The 21859-nt window shown below is 39.0% G+C and overlaps 2 protein-coding genes across 3 annotated transcripts; both read right to left on the bottom strand.

Annotated features, from left to right (window-relative positions):
- Window positions 1-369: 369 nt before the first annotated feature.
- On the bottom strand, window positions 370-11700 carry LOC127435919 (casein kinase II subunit alpha'-like). Of its 2 annotated transcripts, XM_051689770.1 has the most exons (12): window positions 10729-11697; window positions 8468-8579; window positions 8285-8386; window positions 7145-7195; window positions 6948-7007; window positions 6775-6858; window positions 6563-6673; window positions 4836-4937; window positions 4646-4746; window positions 3680-3828; window positions 970-1057; window positions 370-873 (listed from the first exon to the last, which is right to left on the bottom strand). In XM_051689770.1, the coding sequence occupies exons 1-11, from the start codon at window positions 10827-10829 to the stop codon at window positions 984-986; spliced, it is 1047 nt and encodes a 348-aa protein (XP_051545730.1). In that variant the 5' UTR covers window positions 10830-11697; the 3' UTR covers window positions 370-873; window positions 970-983. The 2 variants fall into 2 exon arrangements, with proteins under 2 accessions (XP_051545730.1, XP_051545811.1); XM_051689851.1 differs by lacking the exon at window positions 6563-6673 and having other exon boundaries at window positions 10729-11700.
- A 1486-nt stretch (window positions 11701-13186) lies between these two features.
- Window positions 13187-21622, bottom strand: LOC127435860 (zinc finger protein 319-like). Its single transcript, XM_051689639.1, has 2 exons — window positions 21280-21622; window positions 13187-19295 (listed from the first exon to the last, which is right to left on the bottom strand). Exon 2 carries the CDS (start codon window positions 19032-19034, stop codon window positions 17262-17264), a length of 1773 nt encoding a protein of 590 aa, XP_051545599.1. The 5' UTR covers window positions 19035-19295; window positions 21280-21622; the 3' UTR covers window positions 13187-17261.
- Between the last annotated feature and the right edge of the window lie 237 nt (window positions 21623-21859).

Raw genomic sequence — 21859 nt, 5'->3', positions numbered from 1 at the left:
CAACGAAGACCCTGTATAATTGTGCAGCTGAAGACCTGAATAATGGATGAATGGGGGAAAATTCCACTTTCTAAACTTAACAAACTTGTGTCTTCAGTGCCTAAATGCTTCATAAGTGTTATTAGAAGAAATGGTGATGTTTCACAGTGGTAAACACTTGACTGTCCCAACTTTTTTGGAGTGTGTTGCAATCATCTAATTTGAAATTACTGTACATTATATAAAAATAAATAAATAAATAAATAAATAAATGAAATTCACAAGGTAAAACATCATATAATGTTTAGTTGTCATTCACAGTTGATTATCAATAATAATGTGCATATGTGTGTTGAATATGGTGCGTAAGAAAAAAAAATGTCAGACTCATTAAAAACAGTTTCTTTTAATATATCTTAATTCTCAATAAATTGCAATAAAGCCTCCATACCTGACAATACTATAGTTTATAATCTTAGCTCATATCAGCAGGGCAGGTCACTGAACAACACAATCTTCCAGTACATAATGCAACCAGGATGCTGAGCCCCCGTCAGTCATCTATAGCCTGAGAGTCATGAGGAAAGAGCAGGCATTCTTTCCCAGTCATTATATCATAGTTTAATTCAGTGTGGATCCAAAAAAGGAAACATTGAGTTGTTCAACTCAAAAGAGGGCAGATGGGAGAGGAAGAAACAGAACACCAGTTTGGTACCTAGGTAACAGTGGCAAGCAGCACTAATACAAAGTGAATGTAGGGGAGGGACCGATGCCCATTGTGTTCATTCTGTACATGTCTTGTGTTGCTTAATAACATCGTGCTTCAGCAAACTGAAGCTTCACACCTGAAAGGCAGCATGTCTCTGCACGACATGTTGAGGTAAAAAGGTTTTCCTATAAGAAAGATCCCAAATGATATTGAAATAACAATTTTAGACAGCCAGCAAAAACAACATATGGTATACTGACTGTATGTGACATCATTCTTACCTGCTTTTAGCTCATCATGTTGTGGTTGAGCTGCTTATTGCCAGAGCACCTTCTGAGTTTGACAGAGGCTGCCCCTTCAGCACAGGATCTACAGAAAGAGACAATACAGACAGGTCAACTTGTTTGTCATAAGTCAGAGATGCTAAATTTAGTTTATCATTTTGATGCATCATTTTCGCAGGAAGTTATTCACACAAGTGTAATTATTTAAAGCTAAACTAGAACACTCGTAGCTATTTTTACACGGTGAAATCTTGGTTAAAATAATTTTTTTTAAAACCTGGTAAAACAACTAAAAACTAGGGCTGACCATGAATAATTTTTTGATCGAATTCATTGCATGATGATTAATTAATCACTATTAATTGCATATAACAATATTTGCAGAGAAAGGCCCAGAAATAAAAAAATATTCAAAATATAACAATTAAATAATTATTAATATATGTATAAATATTTATAAATACAACATACAGTACTGTGCAAAGGTTTAGGCACTTGTGAAAAATGTTGCATAGTGAGGATGTCTTCAAAAATAATGACATAAATTGTTTTCATTTATCACTTAATGTCATACAAAGTCCAGTAAACATAAACAAAGCTAAATCAATATTTGATGTGACCACCTTTGCCTTCAAAACAGCCCCAATTCTCCTCGGTACACCTGGACACAGTTTTTCTTGGTTGTTGGCAGATAGGATGTTCCAAGCTTCTTGGAGAATTCCCCACAGTTCTTCTATTTATTTAGGCTGTCTCTATTGCTTCTGTCTCTTTATGTAATCTCAGACTGACACAATGTTCAGTGAGGGGCTCTGTGGGGGCAATGACATCTGTTGCAGGGCTCCCTGTTCTTCTATTCTAATCTTTTCTATTTGCAAAAGTAATGTTTGGGAGTCTAACATTTATATTTCCTATTGACACACTAACCATCTTGAGACAAATGCTTTTGTGAAACATCTTATGTGCCTAAGACTTTTGCACAGTACTGTATATAATAAATATAATAATTCAAATAATTCAGATAATTAAAACATATTACTTTATTGTGGCAGACGAGTAAAGCATTGATTACTCGATAAAAAAAAAAAGTGGCTTTCAAAGTCGATATATTATTTATTTCCATATTATTGAACAGTCCACAGCAATCCATTTTGCAACATGAATTAGTAAATCCGTCCGATATAGATTTATTACAAGGGCTTTTCTAAGGATGCGTCAATGTACACATGTGTTAGACGGATGCTTTTGGAGCATCTCATTTATGTTGCAACACGTCATATAGTGTATTTAAGACGTTGTGTCAAGTTAAATGTAGTTTGAAGCTTAGAAAAACACAACTCGAGACTCCTGCATTTGGAGGTGCGCTCCGTCAAATGCGTCCTCATCTTGTTCTGTTAGTAATAAGTGTGGTTTGTTGCCTGTACAGCTGCGCATTGCCTTTAGAGCTGGAGTTGTGCTTACTGCCCCCTGCTGACTGATAATCACACATGCTCCAATGCTAGGAAAATTCCTTATTTACAGTCTGCGGATATGATTGTGTTATTTATTTTTTTTTACGCATTTTTTATATAATTATTCACACTGAATTAACGTGTACTAAAATAATATATATATATATGTTTAAGGACTTACTTGGTTGGAAATAGTTTTAAGGGGGTCAGCAGAATAATATATTATGTTTAACAGGTAATGGGCTCTGACATGAGGCACATATTGGGACGTTTTTATTTAATTACCACCAAGGATGTAACCAAAAATTCAAGACTGAGGGCAAAACAAATGTATAGGTTTAAGAATCAATCAGGTAAATTTTCAGAACCCATATTGATCAACCATTATTCATAATACTTACTATCCTAAATGTCTATGGTGGACATTGCCCTGATTATCAGTATCAGTATTAGATTATTATCTTTTACTATGTCTGATTTCTAAAATACTACAAAAAAAAAATATAATAATAATAAAATGCTGGTTTCTACAAACAGTTATTCCACTTTTCTACTGTACATTAAAATGCATCATTTTGGAGCATGTTATTATTTTACTTAGTGTGAATTAGAGGTAGACCGATATATGTGTTTTACTGGAAAATCTACACTGATTGTTGCTGACAGATTGTTTTATTTTCTCATTATCTCGCATTCCTCTGTGCCCAGCCCTGAAGGAATCTACATTTTAAAATGGCTTAGATCTACATTATAAGAGCAGTTTAATATTTAATATTATAATATAACAGGTTAATATTCCTCAACCTCATCTGGTGAAATATATTCAGTATACAAAACCTTCATTTGGTGAATATATTGGCTATTAAAGCTTCATTTGGTTAATACTTAACAGAGCATTGTAACAGGGCTAAGTCTCCCTCATTTCAAAATAAGAGTCCCCGGTCTGTACTGAGTTTGTTTATAGTTAAAAGTCCAAAATCTAAATTTTTTTGGTTATTACTGGGATTTCGGTTGAACAATAAACTGCATTTGGGATTTTATACATTTTGGACTCTTGTAGTCTTTGTGTCTGTGCCTGTCATGGTAAGGAAAGTTTTTAACATCCTATAAATCTATATCTATAAATAATCTATACAAATAGATGTATTGCAATAAAAGTGTGGAATTATGGAACAAGCTTAAGAAATGAATTAAAATGGTGTAAAACAATTAATACATTTAATCATTTGAATCAGAGTAGATAATGACAGTTGACTCACAGAAGTAGGGGTGCTCCATGGCCTCTTGGGCGGTCAATCTCTGTTGATGATCGTAGCGCAGGAGTTTATCCAGCAAGTCCAAAGCCTCTGGACTCACCAAGTGCTGATTCTCTGGCTGAACAAAGTTCTCCCAGCGCTTTCGTGTCTGCCTAAAGAGGTTTCACATTTGAAAATTAAAACAGTCCAGCAATTTGAAGTCACAATATACTGTACATGCAATGTACAGTGAACATAACTGTATTAGCATTTCCTAATTATTGGCATCAGATTTTTCTACTGTTAAATATGGTTTTTTTCTCCCCAATTTGGAATGCCCAATTCCCAATGCGCTCTAAGTCCTCGTGGTGGCGTAGTGACTCGCCTCAATCCGGGTGGCGGAGGACGAATCTCAGTTGCCTCCGCGTCTGAGACCGTCAACCTGAGCATCTTATCACGTGGCTTGTTGAGCACATTGCCGCGGAGACCAAGCGCGTGTGGAGGCTTCACACTATTCTCCGCGCCGTCCATGCCCAACTCACCACACGCCCCACTGAGAGCGAGAACCACATTATAGCAACCACAAGGAGGTTAACCCAACGTGACTCTACCCACCCTAGCAACTGGGTCAATTGGTTGCTTAGGAAGCCTGACTGGATTCACTCAGCACGCCCTGGATTTGAACTTGGGACTCCAGGTGTTGTAGTCAGCGTCTTTACTTGCTGAGCTACCTAGGCCTCCCGTTAATTACATGTTTTGATGCTTTACATTACTTCAAACGTGCAATTATAGATTGGGGCTCTAAAGATTGCTTTTAAAAAGGTAGGCAAAACAGTATAGATTTATAATATTAGCTATTATCAGTTATCTTATCAGCCAAAACGTCTATGTATCTACTACTGGTAATTGTTTTGACTTTTTTTTTTTTTTTTACAATTCCAACATAAAAATCACTTTTGCGACCTGTTAAAACAACAGTCAAAGACTCACTGGCCGAGCAGATCTTTGAAGCGTGTGTCCAGCTCAATGTGATACTTGTTCAGGTAGCTGAAGAGCTCTTCTGTTCCGAGAACTTTTGCAATTCTGACCAGCTGTAGGAAATCTTTTTTTTTTTTAGCATGTTCTGAACGTTTTAGCATTTTGTAATTATTTTAATATAAGCACAAATAACTGGTCATACCTGGTCATAGTTGTCTTGACCATGGAAAAAGGGCTCTTTCTGGAAGATCATACTGGCCAACATGCAGCCTAAGCTCCACATGTCCAGACTGTAATCATACATCTGCAATCATACAAACATTTTGGAAATGTAATTGCAATATCAAATTGATATGGCCTTATAATTGATGATAGCTATGAATTTGGAATGATTGTGAAAAAAAAAAAAAAAAAAAAAAAAAAGAACTCGCGAAACCTTTGAAATTCTGTGTGACGGGCTCTTTTTTTTTTTCTCTCCCCAATTTGGAATGCCCAAATCCCAATGCGCTCTAAGTCCTCGTGGTGGCATAGTGACTCGCCTCAATCTTAGTTGTGTCCTGCACATCTTATCACATGGCTTGTTCAGTGCGTTACCGCGGAGACCAAGCGCGTGTGGAGGCTTCACACTATTCTCTGCGGCATCCATATACAACTCACCACACGCCACACCGAGAGCGAGAACCACATTATGGCGACCATGAGGAGGTTACCCTATGTGACTCTAGCCCCCCTAGCAACCGGTCCAATTGGTTGCTTAGGAAGCCTGACTGGAGTCACTTAGCACACCCTGGATTTGAACTTGTGACTCCAGGGATGGTAGTCAGCGTCTTTACTTGCTGAGCTACCAGGCCCCCCCATGTGACGGGCTCTTAAAATTGGGTTTGATCAGTTAAAAAAGACATGGTGCACTAAAATATTATTTTTTATTATAGCTTATTACACAGCTTTCTGGAATACTTGATTCTGCTTAAGTCAACTGTGGCATTCTATGTTCAAATATTTTTGTATAATTACAGCTAAACTGTATAACTGACCGTTGTCCTCCATAGCAAATGCTAGCTTTGGCATTATTTTTCTCACATAATCAAATATTTTAAAGAGCACCTATTATGGTTTTTCAAATATTACCTTTCATGTAGTGTGTTATATAGCTGTTTGTGAATGTAAAAAAGTCTGCAAAGTTTCAAAAATCAAAGTGCACAACAAATGGAGTTATTGACACCCAAAAGAAAGAACCGATTCTGAACACCTGAAACGAGTCGTTAGTAATTCCAGCCTTACTTCCTGTACTAACCTACGTAATTTGGTAACAAAAAACCCCCCTCTGGTCTTCATTGGCTGCTTGGGAACAGCTCTGACCCGCCCTCAAACACTACACTAAGCAGTAGACCAATCACAACAAACTGGGACATCTGACCAATCAGAGCAGAGTATGCTCTCTGAAAGGAGGAGTTTAGAATGAATCCTTTAGAACGGATCATTGAACGAGTCGTTTTTGACACTGTGAAAAAATGGTAATGCTGCCATTTAAATTATGAGCAAATTAAAGTGTTTTTTGATCTTGGATGCATGTAAATCTATTGTATGAGACCTTTAAAACGAAATTAGGCACGTTTAAAAACCATAATAGGTGCACTTTAAACTCAAATCAATATTTCAATACAACTAAGTTGCATATAGTATGCATAAAGCAGGATAAGCTCATTATCTCATTTTCAAAAAACAAAAAAACAAAAAACATTACGGGCGATACAAGACCCCACTTCTCATCAGATCCTGATCGTAGGTGTTTATTTTCTCATAATGACTTGCTGACAGTACACTATCCCTTTACTAGCTGAAAATCAGGTCAGATTTTAAGAGTTATCCATGTAGAATCCATATCCCCATCCAATCTAATATTTTATACAGTACAAATACATAGCGTACCTGATAGTCAACCAGCAACTCTGGTCCCTTATATGATCTTGAGGCAACCCTTACGTTGTATTCCTGGGCAGGGTGGTAAAACTCTGCAAGACCCCAATCTATGAGCCGCAACTAAGCCACAAACGAATATATTTTCAGGTCACTTCCTCACTGATTGGCAAAGACCACATCCAATGAAAAAACAAATCCACAATAAGGTTCATTGACTTTACCTTTCTCATTTGGTGATCTATCATGACATTATGAGGTTTGACATCCCGATGCATGATGCCCATGCTGTGAGAGTAGTCCAGAGCCTGCAAAGAGAGAAGACACATAAAACACCCTCCTACTAAAAGGAAATGAAATCTGTAATCTAATTTCAGTTACACCACATTGCGCTTACCTTTAGAAGTTCATACAAATAAAATCGGATATCAAAATCCGTTAGTCTCTGGTAGAGGTCCTACAAATCAGAACAACAGAATGTGAGATATTAATTGTTCCTTCAAATATATATTTAAGCCATAGGTCTAAAGCAGCATGAAGACATATTTGTCAATTTTGGCAAGTTTTTTAGTGCTCAGGTATTAAAACTGGTACCTTGAAATCAGTGTTGTTGATGTATTCGAACACAAGAGCAGGTGTTCTAGACTGTGGAATGAAAAAAAAAAAAAAACACTTATAATTCTATCAATTAAATATTAGCCAGATTTGAATGAATTCTTCTGAATAAAAAACATCCAATAAAATTTACAATATGGCATGACATTACATAATCAATTTGTAAAAACTCTAAAGGGTTAGTTCACCCAAAAATTTAAATTCTCTCATCATTTACTCACCCTCATGCCATCCCAGATGTGCATGATTTTTTTTTCTTCAGCAGAACACATTTGAAGTAAAACAGAAAAATATCGCAGCTCAGTAGGTCCTTAAAATGCAAGTGGATGGTGATCAGACTTTTGAAGCTCCAAAAATCACAGACAGTCAGAATAAAAGTCATCCATACGACTCCAGCGGTTAAATTAATATCTTCTAAAGCAACATGATTGCTTTTGGTGTGAAAAAGATCAATATTTAAGTACTTTTTAAATATAAATCAGTCAGCAGCGCTATGCACGTGTGACGCTATCGGAGAACGCTGAGCTCACGTGGTCTCTCATTTGACGAATTCCTGTTAGCATGTTACGGACATAGTCTCACGTTCTCCTCTCGGTTGAGACATCCAGGATAAGCACACAAATGCACTATTGTGAGTAAAGAAACAGAAACAAATACAGATCTAAACCAAAACCAACAAAGCTTTTGTACAGCGTTCCTCCTACTCAGTTGTAAACAGCGCTGCTCTTCTGGGTGTGTCGCACATAAACATGCCAACGCGATTACATCAAACGTGCATACCACTGCTGACTGGAAGCAATGATTTAGAGTTTAAAAAGTACTTAAATGTTGATCTTTTTCACACCAAAAGCGATCGTTTCGCTTTAGGAGACACTAATTTAACTGGAGTCGTATGGATGATGTTTATGCTGACTGTCTGTGATTTTTGGGGCTTCAATAGTCAGATCACCATCAACTTACATTTTAAGGACCTACTGAGCTGAGATATTTTTCTATTTTTCTTCAAATGTATTCTGCAGAAGAAAGAAAGTCATACGTATCTGGGATGGCATGAGTGTGAGTAAATGATGAAAGAATTTAGATTTTTGGGTGAACTATCCCTTTAAGAGCAAAACTTACCACAGGGTCCTTCACTGTGTCTACAAGACGAATGATGTTGGTTCCTCCCCTTAAGTTCTCCAGAATTTTTATCTCACGCTTAATCTTCTTCTTCTTAACAGGCTGCAAAGGTGAGAAAATATTAAGAGCGAGCTTCTACCTGATGGTCATAGTTCAGTAAAACGAGAGGGCAAACATTATTACCTTAAGTATTTTAACAACTACTCTGTCATTGCTGTTAATATTGATGGCCTCGAACACTTCACTATATTTGCCTCTTCCAAGCTTTCGTACGAGCTGGTAGTCATCCTGGTTGCTGAGTCAGAGAGAGAGAACGAAAATTAAACGGATAAAGCTGCAAATGGATTATCCAGACACTAAAAAATAAATACTAATAAGTACCATGTTTCTTGAGCATAGTTCCATGGCAATACCATTTTTGGGCATAATACTATGGTAATACCATATAAAAAAATAAATAAATGTACTATGGTAATACCATGTTTTTATGAGCATGGTTCCATGGTAAAATATTTTTTGGACAATACCATGGTTAATACCAAGATTTCTTAAATATGTACTATGGTAATACATGTTTTTTTAGGCATGGTTCCATAGGAATACCATCTTTGGACATAATACCATGGTAACAGCATGGTGTTTTGGCATGGCTTCGTGGTTATACCATTTTGGACATGCTACTATGGTAATACCATGGTTTATTAGACATACACTAAGGTAATACCATGTTTTTTTGATAAAGTTTAATTGTAATAACATTCTTGGACATCATAGAATGGTAATACCATTGTTTTTCTGACATATACTATGGTAATAGCTAATAACCATGGTAATACCATTTTTGGATATAATCCAATGGTAATACCATGTTTTTTTTCGACATGTACTTTGGTAACTAACACCGTGGTTTTTAAGCATGGTTCCATGGTCTTACTATTTTTGGACATAATATCATGGTAATATCATGTTTTTTTCTACATATACTATGGTAATAGCATGGTTTACAATAGGTTTTAAGCATGGTTCCATGGTAATATAATTTTTGGACATAATACCATGGTAATATATCATAGTATTTCGACATACACCGATCAGCTACAACATTAAAATCACCTGCCTAATATTGTGTAGGTCCCCCTCATGCCTCCAAAACAGCGCCAACCCACATCTCAGTATAGCATTCTGAGATGATATTCTTCTCACCACAATTATACAGAGTGGTTATCTGAGTTACTGTAGACTTTGTCAGTTCAAACCAGTCTGGCCATTCTCTGTTGACCTCTCCCATCAACAAGGTGTTTCCATCCACAGAACTGCCGCTCACTGGATGTTTTTGTTTTTGGCACCATTCTGAGTAAATTCTAGAGACTGTTTTGTGTGAAAATCCCAGGAGATCAACAGTTACAGAAATACTCAAACCAGCCCGTCTGGCACCAACAATCATCCATGCGATTATCTAATCAGCTAATCGTGTGGCAGCAGTGCATAAAATCATGCAGATACGGGTCAGGAGCTTCAGCTAATGTTCACATCAACCATCAGGATGGGGAAAAAATGTGATCTCAGCGATTTGGAGCGTGGCATGATTGTTGGTGCCAGACAGGCTGGTTTGAGTATTTCTGTAACTGCTGATCTCCTGGGATTTTCACACACAACAGTCTCTAGAATTTACTCAGAATGGTGCCAAAAACAAAAACATCCAGTGAGCGGCAGTTCTGTGGACGGAAACGCCTTGTTGATGAGAGAGGTCAACAGAGAATGGCCAGACTGGTTTGAACTGACAAAGTCTACAGTAACTCAGATAACCACTCTGTATAATTGTGGTGAGAAGAATATCATCTCAGAATGCTATACTGAGATGTGGGTTGGCGCTGTTTTGGCGGCACGAGGGGAACCTACAGAATATTAGGCAGGTGGTTTTAATGTTGTGGCTGATTGGTGTATACTATGATAATAATATATTTTTTAAGATACCAAGATATGGTAACACCATGATTTTCGACATATACTATGGTAATACAATAGGGTTTAAGCATGGTTCCATGGTAATATCATTTTTGGACATAATACCATGTTTTTTTCAACAAATACTATGATAATACCAAGGTATTTGTGCATGGCTTAATGGTAATACCATTTTTGGAAATGCCACAATGGTAAAACTATGTTTTTTTCTATATATACTATGGTAATACCATGTTTTATGGGCACGGTTCCATAGTAATACAATGCTTTTGAACACGGTATCATGAAGTTTTGTACATTTACGATGGCAATACCATGTTTTTGGACATGTACCATGGTATTCAAATAAATGCCTCGGTGTACCATGTAAATACCATGGTACATGAGTATATGGCAATCTCAATCTCAACCAGAGCCATGGTGTTACCATGACGATACTTATTCGTAAGCAGATTCATGAACAAATAACATCGCTGTACCTCCAGCCAGGCACATGTGCTTCATAATCCCAGTATTCCTTGCTCTTCAAAGTGTTGGCATCAGCATACACCCGTGCTTTGCTGGTCACCGGACCGGGCATGGCGGGCTCTGCCAATCCACCTGCTACTATGAGTCACAAGTCGGTCTGTTGTGAAATACTGTAGTAGAATGACGCTTCAATGCGATCTCGTGTGAGCAATCGTGATTGACAGCTGCTCAGCAGCGGCTCGCATGACCCTCGCGGCACCCAGAGGACGTCAAAAACCGCGCAAAAAACGTGTTTATTTATTTTTTGGTGACCGCCAGTTTATTGGAAAAATAAAAGTCAAGATGTCATGGTGCCGAGGCAGTCTAACTAAGCGTGTTCGAATTGTCAATAAAAATAAAAAAATAAATAAATACACAGCTTTAAAACGATAGAGATATACAGATGGAAATATGCAAATGTAAACGTAAGTTTCGCATTTAATCAAACAATAATGCGAGGAAAAACCAGCCTAAAATTAAATAAATTTCAACCGAAGCCCAGAGCTGTCGAGCCCGCCGAATATGATGTCGCTACGCGGTGAAAACGGAAATTAACGCGAAAACACCGTAAACCAGCCGAGCTGTCAGGTTGATCGATTGTCTCGGTGACTGTAACGGAACAGAATCTGATCATCGCGGTTTATTAACGATCATTTCTCACTTTCACATCACTCCCACCGGATAAGAGCTCTCGCTAGGCTAGCGATGGCGATGTAGGGCTTTAATTGGCCTCTACGACTTTCACACACACGACTCCAGATCTCCGACTAATTGCGATCAAAGCGTCCGGATTCCAAGCAGCGATCCCGGGACTCAAAACGAGTGCGAGATCGAGAGTCCACTGACAGGTAGGCGGATATCAAGCCCTTATCGAGCTCCCGTCGATATTTCAATCGCTCAAATGGTGCCACCGGAAATACCGAGTGCACTTCCTGTACAGTTTTCAAAATAAAAGTCTAGAAATTCGGGACTCGCATATAGTCATTTTTACTATTTCGACGGAGGCAGTGCGAGAAGTCAGCGTTTTAGTAAAGTGTTTCATACACAAAAGCGCATTTCGGTCTGCCAAGCTCTTTTTAATGTTTTTAGTAGGGACTTGATTTCACTGTCTAAACTTTATCATGATTGTATACTTTGATCATGTATAACTGAATGTTTTATTGTGCATAACCCTGGGATGTTTGCATTTAAAGGGATAGTTCACCCCAAAATAAAAATAAAAATATCTCATCATTAACCCACCCTCAGGCCATCCCATATGTGCATGACTTTCTTTCTTCATATAAACACAAATATGTTTAATAATAAATATGAACACAAACGAAGATTTGTTTGAATAATATTTCAGCTCTGTTGGTCCATACAATGCAAATGAATGGTGGCCAGAAATTTGAAGCTCCAAAAAGCACATAAAGATAACATAAGTAATCCATATGTCAGAAGCAATATGATGGGTGTGGATGAGAAACAGATAAAATCCCCCAAAACAAAATAATAATGTGAAAGTAAAAGTGGAGATTTATTGTAAAAAAAGAAAAAAAGACACATACTGATCTCTTTCTTACCCACACCTATCATATTTCTTCTGAAGACATGGATTCAACCACTGGTGTCATAGGGATTATGTTATGCTTCAAAACTTTGATCACCATTCAGTTGCAATGTATGGAACTACAGAGCTGAAATATTCTTCTAAAAATCCCAGTATTCTGCAGAACAAAGAAAGTCATACACATCTGGGATGACATGATAGTGAGTAAATGAGAGATTTTTTTTTTTGTTAACTATCCCTTTAATAATAACAAAAACAAAAAAGAATAAAGAACAGTCTTCAACTTAAAAAAATAAAACAAAACTACGATAGTATGCAATTCAGCATAGTTCACTACTAAAAGTCAACAACTGGGGATATTTTAAGAAATAGTTCACCCCAAAATGAAAATGCTGTCATCATTTATTCACTCTCATGTTGTTACAAACCCCTATGACTTTCTTTCAAGGTGATGACAGGCAGAAATCTAAGGGACTGACAGTCTCAGTCACCATTCACTTTCATTGCATCTTTCTTCATTCAATAAACGTGAATGGTGACCAAGGCTAAAATTCTGTCAAAACTGTCCTTACGTGTCACAAATGAAAGAAAGTAATATGGCTTTGGAACACTGGAACAAAATGAGGGTGATTAAATGATGACAGAATTTTGGGGTTAACTATCCCTTTAATACTGTGGAATTCCAAATACAGTAGTGCTTTAGTAAATGGACAGTTGAAATACAGTCAAAAATAAAAAGGTGATTATTAGGCCAACTTGTACATGGTCAGAAGCTTAAATGGATACCAACTGTGAGACAGATAGATAGAATCAGCAAAAAAAGAAACGTCCTTTTTTCAGGACACTGTATTTTAAAGATAATTTTGTAAAAATCCAAATAACTTTACAGATCTTTATTGTAAAGGGTTTAAACAATGTTTTCCATGTTTGTTCAATGAACTATAAACAATTAATGAACATGCACCTGTGGAACGGTCGTTAAGACACTAACAGCTTACAGATGGTAGGCAATTAAGGTCACAGTTATAAAAACTGACTCTGAAAAACACCAAAAGAAAGATGCCCAGGGTCACTGCTCATCTGCGTGAATGTGCCTTAGGCATGCTGCATGGAGGCATGAGGACTGCAGAAGTGGCCAGGGCAATAAATTGCAATGTCCGTACTGTGAGACGCCAAAGACAGCGCTACAGGGAGATAGGATGAACAACTGTTCGTCCTCGCAGTGGCAGACCACATGTAACAACACCTGCACAGAATTGGTACATCCGAATATCACACCTGCGGGACAGGTACAGGATGGCAACAACAACTGCCCGAGTTACACCAGGAATGCACAATCCCTCCATCAGTGCTCAGACTGTCCGCAATAGGCTGAGAGAGGCTGGACTGAGGGCTTGTAGGCCTGTTGTAAGGCAGGTCCTTACCAGACATCACCGGCAACAACGTCGCCTATGGGCACAAACCCACCTTCGCTGGACCAGACAGGACTGGCAAAAAGTGTTCTTCATTGACGAGTCACGGTTTTGTCTCACCAGGGGTGATGGTCGGACTCGGGTTTATCGTCGAAAGAATGAGCGTTACACCAAGGCCTGTACTCTGGAGTGGGATCAGTTTGGAGGTGGAGGGTCCATCATGGTCTGGGGTGGTATGTCACAGCATCATTGGACTGAGCTTGTTGTCATTGCAGGCAATCTCAATGCTGTGCGCTACAGGGAAGACATCCTCCTCCCTCATGTGGTACCCTTCCTGCAGGCTCATCCTGACATGACCCTCCAGCATGACAATGTCACCAGCCATACTGCTCGTTCTGTGTGTGATTTCCTGCAAGACATGTTCTGCCATGGCCAGCGAAGAGCCCGGATCTCAGTCCCATTGAGCACATCTGGGACCTGTTGGATTGGAGGGTGAGGGCTAGGGAAGAATGGGGTAACATCTCACAGCAAGAACTGGCAAATCTGGTGCAGTCCATGAGGAGGAGATGCACTGCAGTACTTAAAGCAGCTGGTGGCCACACCAGATACTGACTGTTACTTTTGATTTTGACCCCCCTTTGTTCAGGGACACATTATTCCATTTCTGTTAGTCACATGTCTGTGAAACTTGTTCAGTTTATGTCTTAGTTGTTGAATCTTTTTATGTTCATACAAATATTTACAAATGTTAAGTTTGCTGAAAATAAAAGCAGTTGAAATTGAGAAGACGTTTCTTTTTTGCTAAGTTTAGAAAGATAAGAGTGACAGACAGATAGCAGAAACAATTACCAAAACATTACAATTTATGTTTATATAAGAGCTCAGAATCATGAAAATTAGTCAATGCATTTTGTATTTTTGACTGCATATACAAAAACTATATGAGTAATGGTGTAACATTTATGTACTTGATACGTAAACAAAACCATAAGAAATTAAATTTTTGACTGAGTTCAGAATAGCATACTACTACTTTTTCATTTTCAGCATTCTATCATTTATTCTGTTGTTGTGTATTTTATATACATATATAAAATGGCAGAAATAGTAAAAGTAGTGGTTGCATGCCACTTCAAACTCAGCCTAAATATTATTCTGTAGTACTGCTTCACAATATTGGCCTATGAATTGCACAATTTCAACATTGCAAGTAGTCATCATTTCACTGTTTGCTGTTTCCAAATAATTCCAAGTTATATGTTTACAAACATTTATTCTTTTATAAATGGCTTATGAGGTTATGACATGCCACACATTTGTGATAATGAAAAAAAATACATTATGGCATATTTACAATGTCTGTCTCTTTACTGCCTTCTCTGGAACACACATAAAGAGGTTAAAAAGTAAAGGGCTGAGTGACACACAGGAGATGGATGGTAGGGATTACATCTGTTCTAGCTCAACTACAAAAGAACAAATAATTCTGATTCAACCTGTTAATTGACGACATCAAAAATATTGCTTCACAAGCAATGACACCAGTCTCTAACTGCATTTTATGCACATAAACATAACATGAAACTGTGGCAGAACAAACAATACTGTCACATAAGCCAAAAATTAATTAGGCTTACAGAGGCATCAAAAGGGAGAAATGTGCCCAATATTTACATTCAAGCTGTTAGGATCATAATATGCCATTAATATGGATTCAATTAAAATGCTTTAGTTATTTAGATACTGTATCGTAAGAGTTTTTGAAGATCTTAAAGATGGAATAAAACACACTACCACTACTTAATACTTCTGTTTACAGATTTCTTTTTTAACATATTGCCAGTACTAGTACTCTTGGATTTTATTCATAGGATTTTTATAATTACAACAGCTGCTGATTGCCTACGGTGCAATTTTGTCTCAAAATCTGCACATCTATCCATGCATGGTTTTAGTATTTTAACCCAAATAAAAAGTTCTATCAATGGATCCAATGAGGCGTGCAAAAAATGAAATACCAACTGATGTATGGCATTCGTAATATTTTTGCTACTGAAGCAAAGAGCAAACAAAGAATTAGTGGCAGATAAAATGAACAAGTTCTCTGTGGCAAAAGAATAATTTACCAAAGCAGAAATAACGCATCCTTGCAAGAGAAGAAACATAATCACAGATGCACAGTCTACAGTTTATGATGCAGATACACAAACAGATACTAATTCCTACCACTGTACTCAAGTCAAAGCGCTACAAAACATCCATATACAGATAACTTTACAACTTCTACAGCATCGTTTCGCTAACGCAACACCATTTGTTTGCCAATCTCAAAACAAAAATACTTCATTGTTATTTCTCTGTTGCCTGGCAGTTCTTAAGTCACTGTAAATTTACTATAACAACTGCTTGCAAACTAATGGTTATTGTTAGAGATGAATCGAAATTCACAAGAGGAAAGAAAAAAAAAAAGGTTAGATATTTTTGTGTAGTTCTTTTCCTACAAGTTAACATAGCAGTATGCACCAATGACAGATTACAACAAACAGTATAAATTATTTTAGGCTATTCATGCATACATATACCCTGTTACATCATGGGTTAGGCGGTGAAGTTATACATTACGAGTACATACAATCACTATATTGTCCAGATGGCCATACAGTGTTCAGGTTCCATGGTTAACATGGAAGCATGAGACTGTAGATGGAGAGCACTAGAAGAAAGGCAGTTCAAGTCCAAGGCCAAATAATCAATAAAAGAAAACAAATGCAATGAGACATCAAGTTCTGGTCAATCGTATAAAGACCAATGCACAGGTCTAGGGTGGTTATCAAGTTCAAACCCTTAATATCTTGCAAACCAATTGAAATCAATCTGAAAACCGTGCTCCAATAGCTGCACTACTCGTTTTATTTTAGGCCACATCCAAACTAATTAGTTTGAAACCTCCGTTTTCAGTTTCCTAACATTGTCATTTTCCAATGTACGCGATTATAGAGTGTTTTCTGAAGTTTCCATTTTCAGTGGAGGAAAACACCATTCTAGTGTGGCCGAGGGGTGTAAACGTAGGAAAATCCATACCTTTTCAAAGAAAATGTATTAGTCTGGACATGGCCTTAGATACTGAGCTGAACTAAAATTTATCCAATTCTTCTATGATCCAATTAGTCTTCTTTGCTTGAACACCACTTTTAAAGCATAGCATGTGGTGCATTGTATCATGAGTAGCACAAGGAACAAAATTGTTCATTATGAAAAGCTTATTTTTAAGTAGCGACCTATAAAGTGTTTGATTGTGTTCTTCAATACGGTTGGTATGGAACGAAGTCAAGTTTCTGTCCATGGAGTAACATTGCCGATATCTGCCCATAAGCTTCAAGACATCTACAAGCTATCACTTTTTTGTAGTTCTTAGCCAGTCCAACAAGAACTGCAATGCTTGTGGGATATGTAAAATTTATGTTAACAGTTTCTTTACATGTAAGAAAAACTGCGATGTTGCTAACGCGAGCACCGTTTATTGTCGTTAGTCAAGGATCAACTACTCTATGCATGAAGATCCAGAATAACCCCCTCCTTCTGCCGTGTGTTGAACCGTATGTTCCTGAAGGGCCCCAAGCTCACCAAAACACTCTCCACACCAAACGCACTTGAACTGAGCTTCACGGGAATGGACGATGCCATGTTTGGCCAGGTGTTCACGCTGTTTGAACCCTTTGTCACAAGTAGGACACTTAAAGGGTTTCTCTCCGGTATGGACTCTACGATGTCTCTGGAGCTCTGAGGAATATTTAAAGCGCCGTTCACAGTCTGCGCATTTCATTGGCTTCTCTCGGGCCGGGTCGCAGCGGTGCTGCACAAAATCGGACGAGGATTGGAAGCGGCGGCCACAGAGCGAGCATTTGAGGGGCTTTTCGGTGCAATGGGAGTTTTGGTGCCGCTGTAAGGTGGACGACTTTTTGTAGCCCTTTCCGCAAACGTCGCACTTGTAAGGCTTCTCCGGAGCATTCGATCCAGAATTGGATTCTGTACACTTGTGCCTTAGCAGCTCCCCAGATTGTCTGAAGCCTTTCTGGCATGCGGCACATTTAAACAGACTCTCGATACCGTGGACATGCTGGTGGTACAGCAGGTGAGAAGGTTGCAGGAAGCCCTTGTCGCACTGATTGCACTTGAAAGGGCGGTCTGCCGGGTTTTTGTGCGTACGACGGTGGCGAACAAGTGCATACTGCTGTTTGAAACTCATTTGACACTCCTCACACTGGAAAGGTCGTTCTTCCGAGTGGGTGCGCTCATGCTGCCTCAAATCCGAGGGTCGTTTGAAGCTTTTTCCACATGCGCCGCAACGGAACGGACGCTCACCCGCAGGCTGACACTGGTGATGCAGAAGTTCGGAGGACTCTTTGAAATGAAGCTCGCACAGGTTGCACTTGAAAAGGTGCTCGCCAGAGTGAGCATACATGTGTCGTACCAGGTGCTGCCTGTGCTTGAAGGTCTTCTCGCAAACGGCGCATTTATAAGGGCGATCTGCGCTGTGAGTTCGCTGGTGGTGTGCCAGGTGAGAAGCCTGACTAAAGCTCTTGTCACAGGTGTCGCACTTGTAGGGCTTCTCACCTGTGTGCACTCTTTCGTGGCGTGAGAGTTCGGAAAGGTGACGGAATGCCTTGTTGCACACAGAGCACTTATATGGACGGTCAGAGCCCTGAAAAGCCGTAGATGAAGAAGAACCCATAGCTGCCCCGTCGCTGGATGTCTCTCCAGTTGAGGGTTGCTGAGGGGTAGAAGACGCCGAATCCGGCCCGTATGTTTTCTCACAAATAGAGCACTTCATGGGATTGTTTGACGTGGTATGCTCATTATGATGCTGCGCCAGAGACGTAAGAAGGGAGAATCCCATTTTGCACACACCACATACAAACGGTTTCTGCTCAACCTGGACACACTGGTGCTCTAGAAGATCGGTTGCCTGGTTAAAAATCTTCATGCACTGAGTGCACTGGAAAGAGCGGTCCTGGTTAACCATGCACTGATGCTCATGGGGGTTGGCCAAGTGCGATATATCATGGCCGCACGCTCCACATTTATGGCCGCCTTCACTCCCCACCTGGAGCGAAGGCTGCTGGGCTGGCAGTGGGTGCTGCTGGGCATGTTGGCCGTGCTGGGACTGTTGTAAAGCAGGGTCTGCCTGTAGGACAATGCCATATGCAGCACTGCCCAGGGCATTCTCAGCCACTTGTAGAAGGGGGTGCCCAACTGGAGGAGGGGCGACCGCATGCTGCTGCTGCCATGCTTCGGTCATTCTTCCACTGTACATGTATGAATTTAGAGTTCAGGGATCACTGGGACTTGGTTTTACTCAAAAAACGTCCCAATGAGTGATGATCAGTTCATTGGAACGGCAATGGACTACACTGAAGGTTCAAGACTTTTTTGGCAGGAGGGTTCAAGACTTTTGGGTGAACTTCTTCATGGTTTGAGAGTTCAACAAAGTGAGGTTTTATATTAGATACTAATCCAAAGGCAACATCTGAATGTGTCTTCAGCAAATTACACCAAATGGTCTCCAAATGCATACCTGCATTAAGAAAAACAGTGGATTAATACCAAAAGCAGTTAATTCTAGAAAGCCATATAAAAGGGTTCCCAATCCTTTTGTGCAATGAATTTCCATGATTTCTCCAATCATTTGTGATCACTGGATAAGGAATATCTTTCTTATATCATCATATTATGGTTCATATTTCAAAATAATCATATTATGACCATTAAAACATAAAGACAAACAGTTCACAAGAACAATTTATATGTGATTATAAAACTAGATTATAGACTAACTAGTATTTGCATTTAGATATTCTGTTTTCTGCAATAGGGTACATTCAAAATATCTTGTACATAGTTTTAATCAACCCTGATTAAAATGTTTTCAGTTCAGTTTATATATATATATATACATATACATACATATATATATATATATATACACGACAGTGGGAACCCTGAATACGGTTAATGGAGATCTGACGTCAGCATGGGAATAAAAGCAATCTTATTGATACATACTAGAATAATCACAAACATTGGCTATAACACTGATATTGTCCGATCAATAATCTAAATGAAAGTCTAAGCCAGCATTAGCATTATAACATGCTCACACAAATACACATTTTACAAGACCAAATTATTTATGATTGGCAATACTAGGTTATAGACCAGTGTTTCCCAACCACTGTGCCGCGGCACACTAGTGTGCCCTGAAAGACTGTCAGGTGTGCCGTGGAAAATTATTAAATTACGCAAAATATATCAGCGCTACAGTCTGCGACTAAATGACAATTTTTCCTAACAGTGCAATAAAACTTTGCAAGAGGTTGCACTGATGCAACAACAATGTTGGCCAACTCTCTGATTGTGTCGTATTTTGTTGCATATGAGAAATATCAAACAGCAAATGTTCCAAACGTGAAAAGAAACAGCTCTACCGGGATCAGTCAGCGCGGATCAAGGCTCAATGTACAAATAAGCACAGAGCATGTGTGTTTACACGTAGACCATTCTCGAGCTCTCAGCCGCGCAGATCGCGGATTCAGTATTGATTATTAGTTTAAACCCATAATGTGTCTATGGTTAAACTTTTTAAAAATCTTATTAAATGGGCCCAACATACTAAAAAGCATTGAAAAGGAATAAAGGAGAAATGCAGCATGCAGCAGCGTGAAGCATTTACATATTTCCATTGATCATGGTATAAATAATGGGGGGGGGGGGGGGGGGGGGGGATGTACTTGCTTGTTATGATTATTGGAGGGGTTACCTCTCCCCCATCCCCCCTGGAATCTACGCCCCTGTATATAGCCTACAAACTGTATATAGCCTATAACACTGATATTGTCCAATCAATAATCCCAAAGGCAAATCTACAACCAGCATTCATTCCCAAACATGCTCACACGCACAGTTTACCAGAACAACTTAAATATGATTACTACAGTCCTAACACAATACAAATAGCCATGCCCATGCAATACACACAATGAGAATCTAAATATAAAACAGGCGAATTCTAGCAAGAGTCTACTGCCTGTTAGCCTAAGGGGGGTAAATAAAAAAAATTTAAAAAATCTGGAATTTCATTTGATCCTCTTACTTATGGAACCGTTGAACAAAATAAGCCATGCTTCGGATATAATCGTATGCATGCCCATTTTTAAAGGCCTGCCACAAAAGCAGAACCTCCGCTTTTACATTCGCTTGTTTTTCGCAGTTTGTGTGCAAGAAAACTTCAGCTAGCAAATTACCGATACACACTTGCAGCCCGTGTTAGCCAGCGCAGCTAATGCCCTTCTCTTATCAATGTGCTCGTGTGCAATCGCTATTTTTCATCGGTCTCGCGACAGGCGCACGCGATAAAACACATTTCGGCAACAATTCATACCGCGTCTGCAGAACGGCGCGCAGATGATACCCAGCGCAACCTTAAACCCGGTGCAAGTGTTTATTAGCACGCTACATTGTTGCGTTTGCATTCATAGAGTGCAGCATTGACGTTAACCTACTTTGCATCGCGTTTTCCCCCTTCGATGTCTTGTTATCCCGGAGATCCAGACTTGTAATAAATGTATATAAGACGTTTAACGGCTGGGCGTTAAAATTCCGGCGCTTCCCCGCCAGCAGGATGCAGAAGGCCCAAATAAATGTGACGCATCGGACCTCTACGACCAGCCCCTCGAACAAGGCGGACACCCCGGTGATAAGGGCGGAATCAAATCGGTGGAAAATCACTAATTTGGTTATAAATGAGCGAATGTTTTAAAGTTCACGTCATTTCGAACGAAAATGATGTTTAGAAATAAGCAAAAGAAGTAAATATAACAAGGCTATAACGTTCAATAGAGGCCATCAAATAGATATCTTATGCAGGCTATAAAATGTGTTACAATTATGTCAGTCATTACAGGGGCGTAGATTACGCGGGGGATGCGGGTGACGTGTCACCCTCACTTTCACTAAAATCAAAGTTCGTCCCCCCCCCCCCACTTTTTCATGGGGCATTTGTGTTTATGCTGTGTCTTTCATACAGCAAATGTGTAAATGCAAAAGTTAAAATTCACTAGTCAATCACATAATTCATTAGAG

The sequence above is a fragment of the Myxocyprinus asiaticus genome, chromosome 1, assembly GCF_019703515.2.
Source record: "Myxocyprinus asiaticus isolate MX2 ecotype Aquarium Trade chromosome 1, UBuf_Myxa_2, whole genome shotgun sequence".
In the NCBI taxonomy this organism is placed as follows: domain Eukaryota; kingdom Metazoa; phylum Chordata; class Actinopteri; order Cypriniformes; family Catostomidae; genus Myxocyprinus; species Myxocyprinus asiaticus.
The sequence above is the reverse complement of the archived record's forward strand: the minus strand, read 5'-3'. Positions and strand labels throughout refer to the sequence as shown.